This window comes from Carassius carassius, chromosome 24 (assembly GCF_963082965.1).
Source record: "Carassius carassius chromosome 24, fCarCar2.1, whole genome shotgun sequence".
Lineage (NCBI taxonomy): Eukaryota > Metazoa > Chordata > Actinopteri > Cypriniformes > Cyprinidae > Carassius > Carassius carassius.
This window is the reverse complement of record NC_081778.1, coordinates 27,177,996-27,195,657: the sequence shown is the minus strand read 5'-3', so window position 1 is coordinate 27,195,657 and position 17,662 is coordinate 27,177,996. Positions and strand designations below refer to the sequence as shown.

At 40.2% G+C, this 17,662-nt stretch overlaps 1 protein-coding gene across 1 annotated transcript; it reads left to right on the top strand.

Moving 5' to 3' along the window:
* Positions 1-1,745: 1,745 nt before the first annotated feature.
* Positions 1,746-5,016, top strand: LOC132103341 (thioredoxin-interacting protein-like). The gene is made up of 6 exons (XM_059508379.1): positions 1,746-2,386; positions 2,857-2,932; positions 3,020-3,167; positions 3,257-3,616; positions 3,866-4,168; positions 4,266-5,016. The coding sequence occupies exons 1-6, from the start codon at positions 2,131-2,133 to the stop codon at positions 4,272-4,274; spliced, it is 1,152 nt and encodes a 383-aa protein (XP_059364362.1). The 5' UTR covers positions 1,746-2,130; the 3' UTR covers positions 4,275-5,016.
* Positions 5,017-17,662: the final 12,646 nt, after the last annotated feature.

Sequence of the window (17,662 nt, the reverse complement as noted above, 5' to 3'; positions counted from 1 at the left end):
CTAAATATAACTGAAAAGTAACAGGATTTTATTCAGTTTTTTTCCCTCTAATTACAATTATTTATTCAAAGCTAAACTAAAGAGGACTGCATTATTTTCCTATCAAACTAGTTCTATGATTTTTTTACTTTTTGCAAATTATGGGAAATTTATCAAGAGAATCCGAATTTTTTCAGTTATTTTTCTCCCATAAATAATCTTTGACCCTTCTGAATCATCTGTTGATTGAAGTTACAGTAATGCATCATTTATGTTGGTATATAATGGTTTGCAATGGGTGAGGTGGAGGCTTCAGTTTCAGTTTCTGAGGATCACAGTTGATGGAGGTTTCATTTCTTGTGAATGATCAAAAATTGGCGACTACTACGTTCTTCACACTTGAATGACATTGGATGGTGTTCATTTGTATGAAGTTGAATGTTATATTATAATGGTCTGGGTTATGTGATTGAAAGCTGTCTTTTCCCTGCACCCTTACCTTAAAAAGATAACTCACTATTCTTTTTATGCTCGTTTTATGTTCATATAATGTATAGGACAGATAATACATATAGACAGCCACCTAAAACAGAGGGAGTCAAGCATTACGCATGTCCCCCTTCCTTAAACAGCATTGTAACTGGAGATGGAGGCTTAAAGACAGACGGCATAATGAATGATGTAAGCAGCTGTTTGTTTATATACATGTGCTCTCATCACCATGAAGATTTGATTATATAAACAGACTCCTCCTAAACTTTCTGTAGGGACCCGTGCAGTGAAGTGTGTTGGATCAGTCAACAGATGGCAGTGCTCATCCAATCGGAACAGTCCATATGAACTGAGTCTTCATCACACATGCACGTTTTTGAGCATGTGGACTGTTCATGGTTGTATTTTGCGGGGGGGGGGGGGGGGGGGGGGGTTATATCTGATGACCACTGTACTTCACTGTACATGTCCATTCAGTCTAATATCTCTTGCATATTTAGTTTTCACAAAGTACCAAAAATTCAATATGATGCAAAATGATTTTAACGTGTACCAGGGCAATACCATGTTTTTTGGACATGCACCTTTGAATAACATGGTATTTTGACATGTGCCCGAATAATACCATGGTATTTTGGACATGTACCAATGTAATATTATGATTTTTTTTGGCCATGTACCAGAGTAAAACTGTGGTATTTTTGACATGTACCAAGGTAATATTGTAATTTTTAGCCATTAATCAGGATTGTACCATGAAATTTTGACAACATACAAGGGTAATACCATGTTATTTGCACTAGTATGATATTTTGACATGTACCAGGGTGATGACATGTTTTGACCATGAACCTAGGCAATTCCATGGTATTTTGACATGTACCAGGGTAACACCATGATATTTCGGACTTGTACTATTGCAATACAATAGTATTTTGGACACATAGCTACCAAAAGGTAATACCATAGTATTATCTTAAGTATAGTGTACAGTATATGGGGTGCCATTTAAATACTATGGCAAATGCATCTGGCCATCATTTGTTACTATGGTATACCCTTAAATAAACATAATGTGACAGCACCGTCATACTTCGACAGTTACATAATAATATAATAATACTGCGCAATGCATTTACATGGAACTCTATGTACTTCTAAGAATACCATATTTTTGGTGCCATTCAGTTTATGTACAAATAAATTCTCTAACTTGTTGTTTTGGAGCAGGGCACAGGAGTATCCAGTGCGCGTTGATACTCCACCCCCTCAACATCTCCTGCCCCTTACCCACGAGCAGTCCACGCGCTCGGGACGGGCTCTCATTGGCCTGGGTGGACGCAAACAGCCCGTGTGTCCTATGAGAGAGACGCGCTCGGAGAGATCCACGAGGCGCATGTGGCTTTCCAGCACTGATGCCCATGTGTGTCCAGCTCGCATCATCAGCACAGCGGCAGTGTGAACTATAAAACCGCTCACTCAGTGTTTACAGACAGATCATCAACAAACGACCAAAGCATCTAATACTAATTAAATAATTTTATAATATCAGCCATAGTGGTGAGCTGATTAAATCAGTTACATTAGAAAGAATTACAATTAGGACTATAATAAAACGTTTAGTGACATTATTGGAGTTAATATTAATAAAACAGCAAAATGGGTGTACTAACAAAGAAACCCAAGGCCTTCGAGGTTCAGTTTAGTGACCCGAACAAGAGCGCGTACAGCAGCGGAGATAAAGTGGCCGGGCGGGTGATAGTGGAGGTGGCGGAGGTGGTGCACATCTCCGCAGTTAAACTGTTCGGAATCGGATGCGCTAAAGTCGATTATAAAAAAGGGAAGATGAACTGCAGGGAGGAGATTGAGTACCTGAAATATGAAGAAGTTCTTCACCTCGATCATCAGCCAACAGGTGAGACACAAGCTTTGGTTAACTCAATCAGTATTTTCCGGAGGGCTTTTAACGTTGTTTTTGCAAAGCTATCTAACCGTCAACAGTCTTAAAGATATGCTGAACAAAAATAATTTGCTATATTGAAATATATTAACTAAATCTATGATAAAGTGATAAGTTGTAAATAAAAAGTTTTAAATCGTAAATGTACTTATTTTAAACAATGCAGAATTTAAAGAACTCTAATGGTTGGTTCTGACAGTGTCTTTTTAGTGTCTAATTGGTGTCTTTGTTAGAATTTAGTATTGTGCATAGAACGAAAATCAAAAGGTGGTAAATTAATAAATGAGGGAGGTTGGTATGAGTTGAATGTAAATTTAACAATTGTTTATTGAAAAATCTTATCTAAATTGAAAATTCAATAGACATGAACATTAGTAAATAATGAGAATTGAATGTTTCTCAAAGTGCAATCTTTTTCTTCGCAGATGCAGATGGCTCCATCACTCTCAGGGCTGGAAACAGATACGAGTTCATGTTCGGGTTCGAACTTCCACCGGCAGGGTGGGTTTTCTTTTCAAAGTTCCCCATTACAAATGTTGCATTTAAATAATCCACAGTTTTAATGTAAGATCTACCCATCCTGACCAGGTGCCTTGTTTCCTCCTATGTGGGAAAGTTTGGCTCAGTCCAATACTACGTGAAGGCAGTCATAGAGAAATCAAGCCAGCCATATGCGGAATGTAAGCGGTATTTTGAGGTGGTGGAACCCACTGATGTCAACACCCAAGAGCTCATGGTGATTAAGCCCAGACAAATGACACATTTCTTTGAAATGGCATGATTCAAATGTAAGAAACTAACGCAGCCCCTTCTGCTTACTCTCAGGATCCAGTTACAGGAGCAAAACAGAAGAAAGTCACCTGCATGTTTATTCCCGATGGCAGTGTTTCCGTGTCCGCTCGAATAGGCCGGAAGGGTTACTGTGAAGGAGAAAACATTTGCATCGACGCTCAATTTGAGAACTCTTGTTCTCGGATTGTCGTTCCTAAAGCCGCCATCATAGCGAAGCACATTTACCTGGCGAACGGCCGCACCAAAGAGTTTCACAAGAAACTAATTTCTGTCAGAGGAGACCACATCATCTCCGGCATGTGTGATGTGTGGCGTGGGAGAGTACTTCCTGTGCCAAAGCTGAAGCCAACTATACTGGGCTGTGACATTATCCATGTTGACTATTGTCTAAGGGTGAGTTAAATCCTTGATAATCAATGCAGATGCTTCATACTCCACCGGCACCTGCGGTTTATACTTTTAAAAATAAAGGTTCTTTATGGGCATAGTTGGAACCTTCTTCACACTAAGAATAAAATATTTTAAGAACTGTTCACTTACTTTGGGGAACCTAAAATTATTCTCCAAAGGCATCACTGCAAAAGCCTTCTTTTGGAACCTTAATTTTTTAAGAGTGTATGGTGTCTTTCTCTCCGGGGTTAGATATACTTGCATATCCCAGGAAGTGAGAAGCTCATCCTAGATCTTCCTCTGGTCATTGGCACGATCCCCTACAATGGCATGAACAGTCGCATCAGTAGCATGAGCAGCCAGGACAACAGTAATACCTCCAGCACCTGCGTGTCACTCCCATCCTGTCCACCCAGCTATAGCGAGATCTCCCAGGACAATCGCATGGATAGTTCCTTCATTCCCCTCCTAGATGATTATGATGAGGATGACAGTCCTATATTCATGCGCAGTAGCGAGTATCATCTCCCCCCATCTCCCCTGTCATACACTGAGGTACACACGCACATATAAATATATTTATATAAACACAGCCTTAACCCTATTTGAGATTGCACTAAGGATTGTGTCTCTCTTTCTTGTGATTGAACAGCAAAACTAAGACTGCATTGAACGTGGAGTTCTCCTTCACTTACTGTCGCCAAATTTTAAACTCCAACAGAAGATCAAATGCAGGAAGATCTCGGAATGACGCTGCTAATGGACCATGCATGGTTTACTCTAGAGTTGCTGACTATGAAATGCTATGTCATGCCAAGAACTGGTCGATGAAGTCATCTGAAGCTGGACTGTTTTGCTGATGTAAGAGTTCACCTCTTGAAAATGACCATTGACGTCTTCATGTTTAATTCTGAACAATCCTCAGCATCTGAGAGAGTTTTATTATTTATGATTTTGCCATATTGGTATAATATTCTGTCAACACTTATTTCAAATTGAAAAGCGTGTGTGGTAGAAAAGCCTTCAGATTAGGAACAATATTTTTATGATGCATAAAAATATGATGCAGTTTTGTGAGTGAAAAAGATTGTATATCATATTGAGTTACTTGTTAAGCTGTTGATTAGCTGTTAGTCTAGAATTACAATCTTTCCTAGCAGCATGTGTATTTCTAATTGAATACAGAAATTAGAATATGCATTTATATGATTATATAGAATAGGCCTATATAGCTGTTCGTATATCTTATCAGCTTTTAATAGTATATAATTGAGTATTAGTGTCAAATTATTCACTTTGAAGTTGATTGTTATGTGGTTTTGTACTTTTGATTTTTTATTTGAATTTATCAGTTCTACAGTTAACAACAGAATACAATAAAAAAAAATTATGATCAAATGCAATCAAGTGTCATTTGTATGAGATCTATCTATCTATCTATCTATCTATCTATCTATCTATCTATCTATCTATCTATCTATCTATCTATCTATCTATCTATCTATCTATCTATCTATCTATCTATCTATCTATCTATCTATCTATCTATCTATCTATCTATCTATCTGTCTGTCTGTCTGTCTGTCTGTCTGTCTGTCTGTCTGTCTATCTAATTACTGTGAAATTCCATAGTTACTGTATTATGAGTATAGTTTTGTTTTATGAAACATCTGTGTAAATACATTAGCTGAAAGTCTGTCTACATTCCTGGCATGAGGATGAACGTAGAGGAAAGGTTGTTAGCCAGAGACAAAAACATGTAGCAGTGTTATAAGCACCTGTTGTTTGTATCTGAAGGTAGTATCTTCTGGCTGGAAAATATTCAAGAGCTATTTCCTCACGGTCGAAGCACTTCAACCCATGGGTCTGTGTTCAGAATAGCATTTCAGTTATGTATGTTCTAATCTAATGGGCAAAGTGAACGTGCTGGTAACTATGACTCACTCACCAAGCATATCAAACCTTCTAGAGTATACTAAGAGTATTCTGTGCTTATTGTGTGTTTTGTCAAATGGATAAATATATTGATACCATGTTTTTGGTTGGGCAATGGGGTCTAAAAGTCAAGTAGTGGAAATGCTTCTATTTAGTATTTTCCAAGAATTTCTTAGTGTTTGGTAAACTAAAAGTGTTGCCAAATAAATATATGCAGTACAAAGAAAAATTGATAAAGGGCACAGAATAAAATAAAATTTGAAGATACTCAGAAAGGTATTGCCCTTTCTGCAATCATCCGTGCAGGACTGCATGCGTGGAGTCAAGGCCGAGCTCTTTATAGCGCTCTCTCAAAAAGGAACTGAACCTTTCCTGCCCATCCCCCCCGGTCTCACTCATGTACTATTTCCAGCTCTTGAACTTGAACCTTTCCCAGAAATCCAGAGTCTACTCTCATTCTCTTGATTTTTCTATAAGCTTCCATCAGACTGGAATGTGTTGTGTAATGTGATTGCATGATGTTGTGTGAGACAAATAAATCATGGTTGAAGCCCACTGCATTTCCTGAGCAGTTTAAAGTGAAAATGTCAGACTAAACAGAGATGCAAGGCAGCACAGATTTATTTAAATTCAGTATGTGTGTTAACATCTCATAGACGCTTATGTTCAGTTAAGCCAATCATGATTAATTCACCTTAAATCTTGATTTTTTTATCTATTGTAGAAATAATAAATAATATTTTTATTATTTAAGCAATATAGTGTGCAGTTTTTTATTTTTTTATGTATTTATTTTGTTCTAGCCCAGTTATCCAGATTTAGTTTCTCCAGAGTAATTTGAGTGGTGTAGTCCAGGTCTTCCTGCTGACTAATGCTGCTTACCACCATGGACTTAATGTTGTGACTGACAGGAATGATATGTGCCTTGATACTTCAAGTCAAAATAGTTTATTGTTTTCTTTCTCCTGTGTCGTAGAAGAAATATATAATAGCATCTCAGTGGTGTTGTAAAATAAATAATTGAAAGGTAAAATGCATATTTATTTTTAAATTAAACGGATTGTCCACCCAAAAATCCTTTATGAAGTAATAAATCCACAACACACAGCTAATACGGTGGATTCTGTTTACTGAAACTTACTCATGCATGCGCACAACTACAGGTCCTGTTTTGGGACATCTACTACAGTTTACACCCCATACCATTCCAAACCCATATGAATTTCATTTTACTTTGGGACACAAAAGAACATATTCTGAAGAATGCTGGTAACCAAATAGTTTTGGTTCCTGTTGACTTCTATTTTTTTTTTTTCTTTTGGGAAAAAAACTTTTTTATTCCAAACATTCTTCAAAATATCTTCTTTTATGTTAATCAGAAGGAAGAAATGTCATGGGGGCGCGGCTCTGCTGCTGTCTCGTGTCCTGTGATTTTTGTTGTTTAAAGCCTGGTTCACACGGGACGATTTTAAAATTGTCGGCCGATTTTCCAAACCTGAGAGACCCCACACACAGCGATAAAAAATCACGGGTCTAACAGTGTTGGTCGTACAGTGTGTGGTGTGCAGCCACACAGCAAAATCAACACATCACACACGAACCGATTTGACTCCCGAGCATTCCCAGGTCAGACGGGAAATCTCGCAAAATCCCTCGAGATCAAACGTGACTTCAGAGTAAACAATCATGGCGGACGAAGAGGATGCAGTGGCCATAGTTTGTCCTTTGTTTGTAACCGGAAAAAAAACATAAGAAAAAAAAGAAAAGGCGATGGTCAAAGAAGTGGAGACAAAGTCCTCCATCTCCGACGTCCACCGGACTTTCTGGTGCGCCATGCCGCCGGCTGTTTTGATTTTGTTTCCCGGTACTTCCTCGCCGCCTCGTCACCTCGCTTTCTGATTGGCTACACACCACAGTCCACAGGCTGCGTGATCGTTTGTCCTCGGGGGAAACCACACACGAGAAGAAATCGGGCCAAATAAATCCAACATGTTGGATATCCCCGATTTGAGATCGGAGCGGTCCCAACGTCCTTCCGAGCAGAGGAGAGCAGTCTTAACACACCACACACGGGAGGAATATCTGATCAGATTATTTTACGATAATCGGAGCATCCTTAAGATTGTCGGAAGGTGTCAATCGGGGCTAAAATCGGCCTAATTATCCTGCCGTGTGAACCAGCCTTTAGTGATTGAGCCGCATTCTCTTTGTGGCAAAATGAAGTTCAGCGTTGGCATGTTACTTTGGCTGGCTGTGTGCCTTCTCAGTGGTTTAATCGCCGAAGTATGGAGTTTATATGGAAACGCCGGAATCCTTACCTACACACGGGGCCAGCTGTTGTCACTCAGACACACAATCAAACCGGAGGACTCTGGTTTGGAGCTGCTGGTCAAGTATCCGCAACTCAAAAACATCGGAACGCAAAAAGGGACTAAAATAAAGAAAAGAGGATCAAGAGGAGGAGTGAGAGAAAGACTGAGGAGGCGCGGCAGCAGACATCCCCTACCGGTAATAACTTTCTCTAATGTTCGCTCTTTGAGCAACAAGATGAATGAACTGATCGTTAAAGTTCAATATGATAATGAGTTCCGACAGAGTAATCTCATCTGTTTTACGGAAAGCTGGTTGAAAGAGGAGACGTCAGACCCCAACTTGCCGGATTATACAATAATTCGGGCTGATAGAGACATTAATTCATCTCGGAAATCTATTGGTGGTGGTTTGTGTGTCTATATGGACACACGTGGGGCTACCCAGTACACCGTCCGGGAACGTGTGTGCACACATGACTACGAAATCCTGGTTGTCTCATTTCGCCCCTTTTATCTCTCGAGGGAGTTTGGACAGATCACTATCATATTGGCCTATGTACCTGGGCCGGATTTTGTGGTGCTGAACGTGATAGTGTGTGTAGGTCCATTTCGGGATATGTCCCTATTACACTGAATGAACATGATATTATAGCCAGCCTGTACAGTATTAAGCCCAACTCAGCCCCGGGGCCAGATGGCCTTAGAGGGAGAGTTTTGAAAGAAAATGTCCATGAACTAAAAGGTATTGTGCTGGAGTTATTCCAGTATTTGCTTAATTCCTTAACAATGCCCAAATTAGGGAAAATGTGCTATATTGTGCCTATTCCGTAAAAACCTGGAGCCACTGAACTAGAAGATTTCAGGCCCATTGCCCTTACTTCCATCTTAGTAAATTGTTTTGAGAGAGTTATAAGCAAACATATTACAGCATCAGTTTCTAACAGCTTAGATCATCTCCAGTTTGCTTACAAAAGTATGAGGGGAACTGATGACGCAACTGTCAGTATGTTTCACACCCTGGCAAAGGACCTTCAAGCCCCCTCCCACTTTGCTAGGGCCCTGTTTATCGATTTTACATCTGCCTTTAACAGCATGCAGATCCACACCTAGCTGCAGAGACTTATCGATATAACAGTAAATGGTGTTATTATCAACCTTGTAAGGGACGTCCTCTCTGACCGCCCTCAACAGGTTCTGGTTAATAATACTCGGTCTGACATCCTTGTGCTTAATACTGGAGCCCCGCAAGGGACTATTCTATCCCCATTACTCTTCTCCATTTACACAAACGAATTCCAATTAGATCTGGAAAATTTTCATTTGTTCAAGTATGCAGATGATATGGTCCTGGATGCTTTATTTAAGAGGGGGGACATAGTTGGAGAGGAAGTATATAGAGCACATGTGTCATCTCTCCAGAAATGGTGCGATGAAAGTTCCTTAGAGATAAATGTAACAAAAACAAAGGAACTTGTCTTTCATGAAAAGCACCCTGTGCAGCCCCTTATAATTGGGGGACAAATTGTAGAGGTAGTAGAAAAGTTCAAATACCTCGGTACATATATTGATTCTAATCTAAATTTCGGTGAAAAAACAGACTACATTTTTAAAACCTGTAACCAACGTCTCCATCTACTGCGCAAGCTCAACTCCTTCAGAGTGAGCAAGCACATTATGGAAATAGTCTATAAGAATCTGATAGAGAGTATTCTAACCTTTAACATGGCGATGTGGTATGGTAATTTAAACGTAAAAGGGAGAAGCAAGCTGCAGAGAATAGTAAACCTCGCCTCAAAAATCATAGGGACAAGTCAGAAACAATTAAGTTCCACGTACGAGGAAGTTCTCAGGAACAAAGCTTTTAAAATAGCAAACGATCCCACTCATCCACTCAATAGGGAGTTTGAACTTCTTCCCTCTGCCAGACGTTACAAAGTACCTAGGGCAAATCGTAATATTTTTACAAATTATTTTATTCCTAATGCAATTCGGACGCTGAACAACACGTCCCGTTGATGTATTGTAACGTAATTGCTACTGCTGTACTGCATTTTGCCCTGAAGATGTCTGTGTGTTAGTCTTGTTGTTCTTGTTGTTTTTGTTGTTGTTGGTTTGATTGTTGTTTTTATGAGACTGAAGGCAAATTTCCACATTGTGGACAATAAAATGAAATGAAATGAAATACGCTTTGGATCAAAATGAGGCTGAGCAAGCACTGTTTGAATTTAAAATTTTGGGTGAACTATCCCATTCAAAAATGTAAATAAACTATACATAGGTATATTTCCCTGAAAAAATATAAATAAATACTGTGCTATCAGAACATTGCATTGTTTGTTTGAGCATTGCAACATAAACTGAACCTATGGTGAGAGTTTAAAAGCGAAGTGATATTCAGCCAAGTATGGTGACCCATACACAGAATTCATGCTCTGCATTTAACCCATCCAAAGTGCACACACACAGAGCAGTGAACACACATACCCGGAGCAGTGGGCAGCCATTTTTTATGCTGCAGCGCACAGGGAGCAGTTGGGGGTTCGCTGCCTTGCTCAAGGGCACCTAAGTCATGTTATAGCCGGCTCGGGATTTGAACCCACAACCCTAGGGTTAGGAGTCAAACTCTCTAACCACTAGGCCACAACTCCCCTTTAATGCGTGGCTATTTGTTTTTGTCAACCAATGGTAGATGGGGGGGTTTGGGGATTGAGGGTTTTTTGTTATTGAAAATCTTTTTGGTGGTTCTAGTGTTAAAGAAATTACACATTTTAACATGGTAACTGTCAGGGAATCTCTGCAGTCACAGTCACCAGCCCCGACACACACCAGATCACCTGAATTCTAATCACCCGAACCTGCAGCCATTCACCAGCCATCTTATATCTCTGCATTCAGGCCCACGCTGTCCGGTATACCATTTACCTTGCTGAACATTAACTGACTACCTGTCTACTCTTTCCTTTAGTTGTTCCAAAGCTCCCTCAATGCTGCTCTCCTTCGTTCCCACTTACCTCCTATCCACCTGCAAAAGGACATAGCTTCAGTCATCACAGCAAAGAACCCAAGAACTGTTATCTGTCTTTATTCACACACGTGCCCTCTGCTTCCACGATCTGCTCTGCTGCTCAGTAAACAATCCTGTTTAATCACTGACCTAGTGTCACTGGCTTGTGTTGTGAAAGAATACTGGACCTGGAAATGTTTACCACCATGGACCCCAGGCTTCCCTCATCAGCAGAGGTCCTGGAGGAACTCGTTAATGCCCTCCAGGCCTCTCTCACGCCAGTCACCACCTCTCCATCTGCCTCTGTCAGTTCCATGGCTATTCCTGCTTCCAACACAGGTGACGCAGCTGAGAGCGGTGGCTTCTTTCTTCAAGTGGCCCTATTTATCGAGATGCACCCATAGAAATTCTCCACTGAAGAGCGATGCTGTGGGTCCAGGTGATATGGAACGCCAATAGTACCATATTCAACTCATATGATGCTTTCACTAACCATTTCAAGGAGGTGTTTGGCTCTGTTTCCAGAATATTGTCAGTGTCTGACCAACTACTGTGGTTGTGTCAGGGCACCTCTTCCACCAGTGACTACACCTTGCAATTTCACATACTAGCTGTGACTAGCGGCTAGAAGGCCGCTCTCCTCGGTGATTATTGGCAGGGTTTGGATCCTCGTATTCAGCCCAAATCCAATCTACGATGACATGATTGGATTGGACAGCTCCATGCAATGAGCCACATGCACCTCTCAATGCTTATCTGCCTACCAATCCAACAAAGCCACCCACCAGCTTACCGCCCCCGCCATGGGTTCCCCAGTACCAGAACCCATGCAATTGGATTCCTCCCACCTCACTCACGCAGAACACGCTTGCCGCCTGGCTCAAGTCAGTTCTACTCTCATCAAGAGCCCTGAGCCTCAGGAGATAACCTTGTTCACATCTGGGAAGGCCACCAGTAGAAGATAGCCTTCATCACTCCCTCTGGCCACTACAATTATGGGGGTAATGCCGTAAGGCCTAGCCAACTCACTGTCTGTCTTCCAAGTCTTCATGAACTAGGTGTTCCAGGAGTTCCTCCATTGCTTCATGATCATCTAAATTGATGATTTTCTAATTTACTGGCTGAACATTGGCACCAAGTGAAAGCATTAACGTTTCCCTCCTTAAACCCTTCTCTGCACCAGGACCCATTGAGACAGAAGCCTTGACCAACCATCTATCTATCAGATACATTCTGGATTCGCGGCAACAGGGTGGCAGGCTGGAGTACTTTGCAGACTGGGAGGGATACGGACTGTAGGAAAGATCCTGACATACAGCCAAGTATGGTGACCCATACTCAGAATTCGTGCTCTGCATTTAACCCATCCAAAGTGCACACACACAGCAGTGAATACACACACACACACACACACACACCCGGAGCAGTGGGCAGCCATTTATATGTTGCGGTGCCCGGGGAGCTGTTGGGGGTTCGGTGCCTTGCTCAAGGGCACTTCAGTCTTGGTATTGTCGGCCCGAGACTCGAACCCACAACCTTAGTGTTAGGAGTCAAACTCTCTAACCACTAGGCCTCAACTTCCTTATGTGTTGTTCACAAACCACTTTCATTGCTGTTCCAAGTCTCGTCACGATGTGTGTAGATTTGCATAATGCTGCCCAAATGTTCACACAAAGAAATAAGGCTGGAGACACTATGTGTTTCGTTGTGAAAGTGAAACTACTTTGTTTGGCCTTCCAAAAGAGGACACAACTAGAAAATCAGTGGTTAAGTTGGTTATATACAACACTGTTCCAGAACATTTCAACCCAAATAAACAGATGTGCAGCACATTATATGGAGGATGAGGACTGTTTCCTAAAAGTAAGTAAGTATCTTACAATGCGTCTGGGGCACAAAGGCTATTTCTATTATGTGGGGCAGTTCCAACTTTGCAAGGACAGTCTGGCCCTTCTGACTCACAGCCATGTTATTTTTAAATATATTTTATATTTCACTTTGATATTTTAGCGTGGATGTATGCCTAACCGAATTGCACTGTAGGGGGGTGAGAACGAGTCTTCGAACCTGTGTGAATGCCTACTGTGAAATTACCACATCAAACGTGACGTGCTAACGTGGATGCAACTGAAGCAGCCGGGTTTGCTTCAGGGAATTTTTTTTTTTAAGAAGCTTCCCAATGGAAACCTCGACAAGACGCACACCTGTTTCACACATAATCCGTCTGCAGTGCGTATGCAGTCCGTGTGCGTTACGTATGTGGTGCTGAAGCAGCACGGACTCCTACTCATTGTGCTTTCACACAGGACGCGTTTGCAGTCCGCTACTCGGTACGTGAACAATCGCTGCACTGCTGCAGACGCACCGCTCCTGGAACGCACTGACGGACTACAACCATGTGAACGCTGGAATCCGTTAACATGGGTGCGTAAAAAAATACGAAACGCATAAGCACTGCAGACAGAATATGTGTGAAACAGGCGTAAGGTTCTTTGCACCTTGTGCAATGTGGAATTAGGTTACAGCTTTCTCAAGCACTTTGTGATGCATTTTGAAAACTGGAGATGAGCCCCTGGTCTAATGCACCACCTGGTTTTGAACAAACCCGTTCTAAAAGACTTACTTTAAGTCATTATTTTATTTGGGTAGCACACATATTCTGAATGCCTTTGGCAGAATTCAAATAAACCATTTTAATCTAGATTAATCTAGATTAATTCAAAGATTACACTGAGATTAATCTAGATAAAAAAAAAATAATCTATGCCCACCACTAGTTAAAAGACAGTATAAGTCATTATAAGGAGTAATTATGTCCCCACTGGATGTAAGAAATGCCTGGTTTGTAATGGGTTTTATTGGTTTTGTCTCATCATGCTGGGAGACGGCACCACAGTATGGTAAGGGGAGTAACATTTCCATCACACGCTTGAGGTATTCAGCCAATCACAATGCACTAGATAGCTTCGGAAGATGAGCTTTGTAAAAATGTATGCGTTTCAGAAAAGTGGGGAATAGAGGAGCAACAATAATGTACATTATATGGACAATAATGTTATTTTTAACCTTAAACCCCATAAACACATTGCATTACACCAAATACACAAAATAATGTTCTTTTTAGCAATTAGCAATGTCATATGACCCCTTTAAAATGGCTGATCAGGCCATTTAAAGAACACCATAATCAGCTGGAGCCATTCATACAGACGGACACAAAAACATTTCTAGCTAAAGATTAGTTAGTTTTGCTTTTAAATGTAAAAAGGGAAAACAATATGTGATCCGACATTTGGCTTCATACCTATATTAGCTGTGTACATTCAGATATGTTCTAATTCTATACTTGTTGTGAACAAACAGAACCCCAGGTTTTTCTTCAGTACAGTGGCTAAATTAATAAAGCATCAACAGGAGTAGACATTTCCCAACAGCATAGTTGTAATTAACCTCTTTACTTACAAGATTGATACTATTAGAGATAAAATTGTAACCATGCAGCATTTCAGCTACAGTATCACATCAGACAGTGCACTATAGATCCCTTGAGTAACAATCCCACTCATTCTCTGCTATAGGAGAGGAAGAATTTTATAAAATTATAAAAATCATCAAAAACCAACAACATATATGTTAGATCCTACTCTGCTATTAAAAGAGGTGCTTCCAGAAGTCATAGATCATCTTCTGAATATTATGAATAAATCAATGTCATTAAGATATGTTCCAAAATCCAAACTGTCCGTTACTAAGCCTCTTATTTAAAAAGCACAACTTGATCCTAGAGTATTAGTTAATTACAGACCGATCTCAAATCTCCTTTTCTGTCAAAAATAGGCTACCAGAAAAGGCAGTATCCTCTCAGCCATGTTCCTTCTTAGAGATAAATGGAATCTGTGAGGATTTACAGTCAGGTTTAGGCCATATAGTACTGAGACTGCTCTCATCAGTTACAAATGACCTGCTCTTATCATCTGAGCATGGTTGTTGTTTTTCTTTATTTGTGCTAGTGGATCTTAGATGTATTTGAAACATTATTTTGAATAGACTACAAAATTATGTTGGTATTAGTGGAATTGCATTGGCATGGTTTAATCCTTACTTATCTGACCATCATCAGTTTGTAGCAGTGAATGAACCGGTATCATATCGATCAAAAATAGAATATGGAGTACCACAAGGCTCAGTACTAGGACTGTTGCTTTTCACGCTTTATATGTTACCCTTGGGAGATATCAGCAGGAAACATGGTGTTAACTTTCACTGTAATGCTAATGATCCTCTATATTTCTATGAGGCCCACTGATATATTCCGATTCTCAGAACTAAGGGAATGCATAGTTGATATAAAAAACTGGATGACTAGCAATTTCTATAAAAAGGTGTAAATAAAAGTGACTTGACTTGACTTGTACAATACATCAAAACAGTCCAGCATCTGTATGCAAGAATCAACATGAGATAGTGAAGTGCATTTCAATTCAAAATCTCCTTGTTTGGGAGGAAATCTGGAAGCTAATAGCAGTGGCTGGCCTGTTTTTATCTTATAATCAGGATTCTGTAATCTTTGCATCAGTAACTGCCTAATATTGTGTTGAATGCTGACTAACTTTTCTGTTTGCTGGTCTTTGCAACAGTTTGACAAACTCCTTCTGAAGGTTTTCTGTAGGCAACATATATTTGAGAATACAACAAAAATTAATAATAATAATGAATAGCCTGTAATCATGTTTGCAGTATATTTGAAGTTGTGAGCAGATTCTTATATTCTCAGCCTTATTCATGTGGTATGAGTGGTGATGTGAACGTGGATAATGCTTTTACTATGCAGAGCGTCCTAACAGTCTAAGACCTCAAGTTTCAAAAAGAATAATGTTCCTGGAATAAGTGTGTTTGTGGACAGAGTGTTCTTTGTATAAAACTCAATTATTAACCCTTCTACTGAGGGCAGGATAGGTTGTAGATTGTTATGTAGGGTACTTGCGTTGCTTTTGTTTTCACTACATGGCCATCCAGATGGAGTGCTTCGCATCTCTAATACGCATTAATCCACAAATGACTTAAGATGTTAACTTTTTTTAATGTGGCTGACACTCCCTCTGAGTTCAAACAAACCAATATCCCGGAGTAATGCATGCACTAAAAACAGTACACTGACTGAACTGCTGTGAAGAGAGAACTGAAGATGAACACCGAGCCAAGCCAGATAACAAACAAAAGACTGACTCATTCACGAGTCAAGAACCGGTTGCATCGGTTTTCGGATCATCAGTAGTTCTTTCGGACAGTTCGATTCAATAACCCCGTTGGAGAAAACAGTTCACCGGTTCTTTTGCGCTCGACGTAATGGCGTCATTTGCGATGATTGCCCTTGATTCAAGCCTTCAGTTTACCTGGGCTCATAACACTAGCACAGAATCAGTTCAGAATCAATCACCAAAAGAATCAGTTCAGTTCAGACGCCCTGTGTGTCAGTCTGCTTCACGCTGAATCACACATGCGCAGTATCATTAGCTACTCGATTCTTCTTATCTGGCTCGGCTCGGTGTTCATCTTCAGTTCTCTCTTCACAGCAGTTCAGTCAGTGTACTGTTTGAGTGCATGCATTACTCCGGGATTTTGGTTTGTTTGAACTCAGAGGGAGTGTCAGCTACATTAAAAAAGTTAACATCTTAAGTCATTTGTGGATAAATGCGTATTAGAGATGCGAACCGTTTAAAATGATTCAGTTCGATTTGGTGAACTGAATGATTCGTTCGCGAACCGGACATCCAGACTGCTTTGTTTTGAACTCTCTCACACAACAGACACGGAAGAGAAGACAATGCTGAATAAAGTCGTCGTTTTTGCTATTTTTGGACCAAAATGTATTTTCGATGCTTCAAAAAATTCTAACTGGCCCTCTGATGTCACGTGGACTACTTTGATGATGTTTTTCTTACCTTTCTGGACATGGACAGTATACCGTACACACGGCTTAAATGTAGGGACTGAGAGCTCTCGGACTAAATCTAAAATATCTTAAACTGTGTTCCAAAGATAAACGGAGGTCTTACGGGTTTGAAACAACATGAGGGTAAGTTATTAATTACATAATTTTGCTATCTGGGTGAACTAACCCTTTAAGTAATGTAGTATCACACCCCCTACAGGCCACATGACAGAACTGTTAATGAATGAATGAAGGAATCTATCTATCTATCTATCTATCTATCTATCTATCTATCTATCTATCTATCTATCTATCTATCTATCTATCTATCTATCTATCTATCTATCTATCTAGCTGCTAGCTAGCTAGCTATCTATCTGAGACAAAGTCTTGACACAGTGTGACTTTATCTCTCATAAAATGGCACTAAAATGAATATTTACAAATACTTGACAAGAATTTATAATTAAACATTCACTAGTCTTTTTCACAAATCTAATATGTATAAAAGCTATTTTAGACAAATATAACTGTACACTAAAACATGTTTTAAAAGGAAGTTTCTAAAAAATAATTGCCGTTAAGAACAAATAATCATTAACAAAGCTCTAAGAACGTATAGCTGCATTAAGAGAGAAGTTTGTGACTTAGTGTCTTTCTTTGTGTCCTCCAGTTGTGGGCCTCAGACTCAAACGCTCTTCGTCAGCAATCAGCCGCCCTGCCAACCGATTGGTGAGAGGAAATCCACTGCATACAGATTTCCACTGCATCAGCTGCCAAACATAATGATCCAGCCCAGAACATTTTGAACATTCGGAGACCCTTACTGGCCAGAGGAGGACGCTATGGAGCCACCATCACCTGCT

What these genes read in the sequence shown, in the direction of transcription:
- LOC132103341 (XM_059508379.1), top strand. Translation starts at nt 2,131, where the DNA reads ATGGGTGTACTAACAAAGAAACCCAAGGCCTTCGAGGTTCAGTTTAGT. An exon ending in TCAACACCCAAGAGCTCATG is followed by an intron (nt 3,168 to 3,256) that starts GTGATTAAGCCC and finishes GCTTACTCTCAG; the next exon opens with GATCCAGTTACAGGAGCAAA. An exon ending in ATGTTGACTATTGTCTAAGG is followed by an intron (nt 3,617 to 3,865) that starts GTGAGTTAAATC and finishes CTCCGGGGTTAG; the next exon opens with ATATACTTGCATATCCCAGG.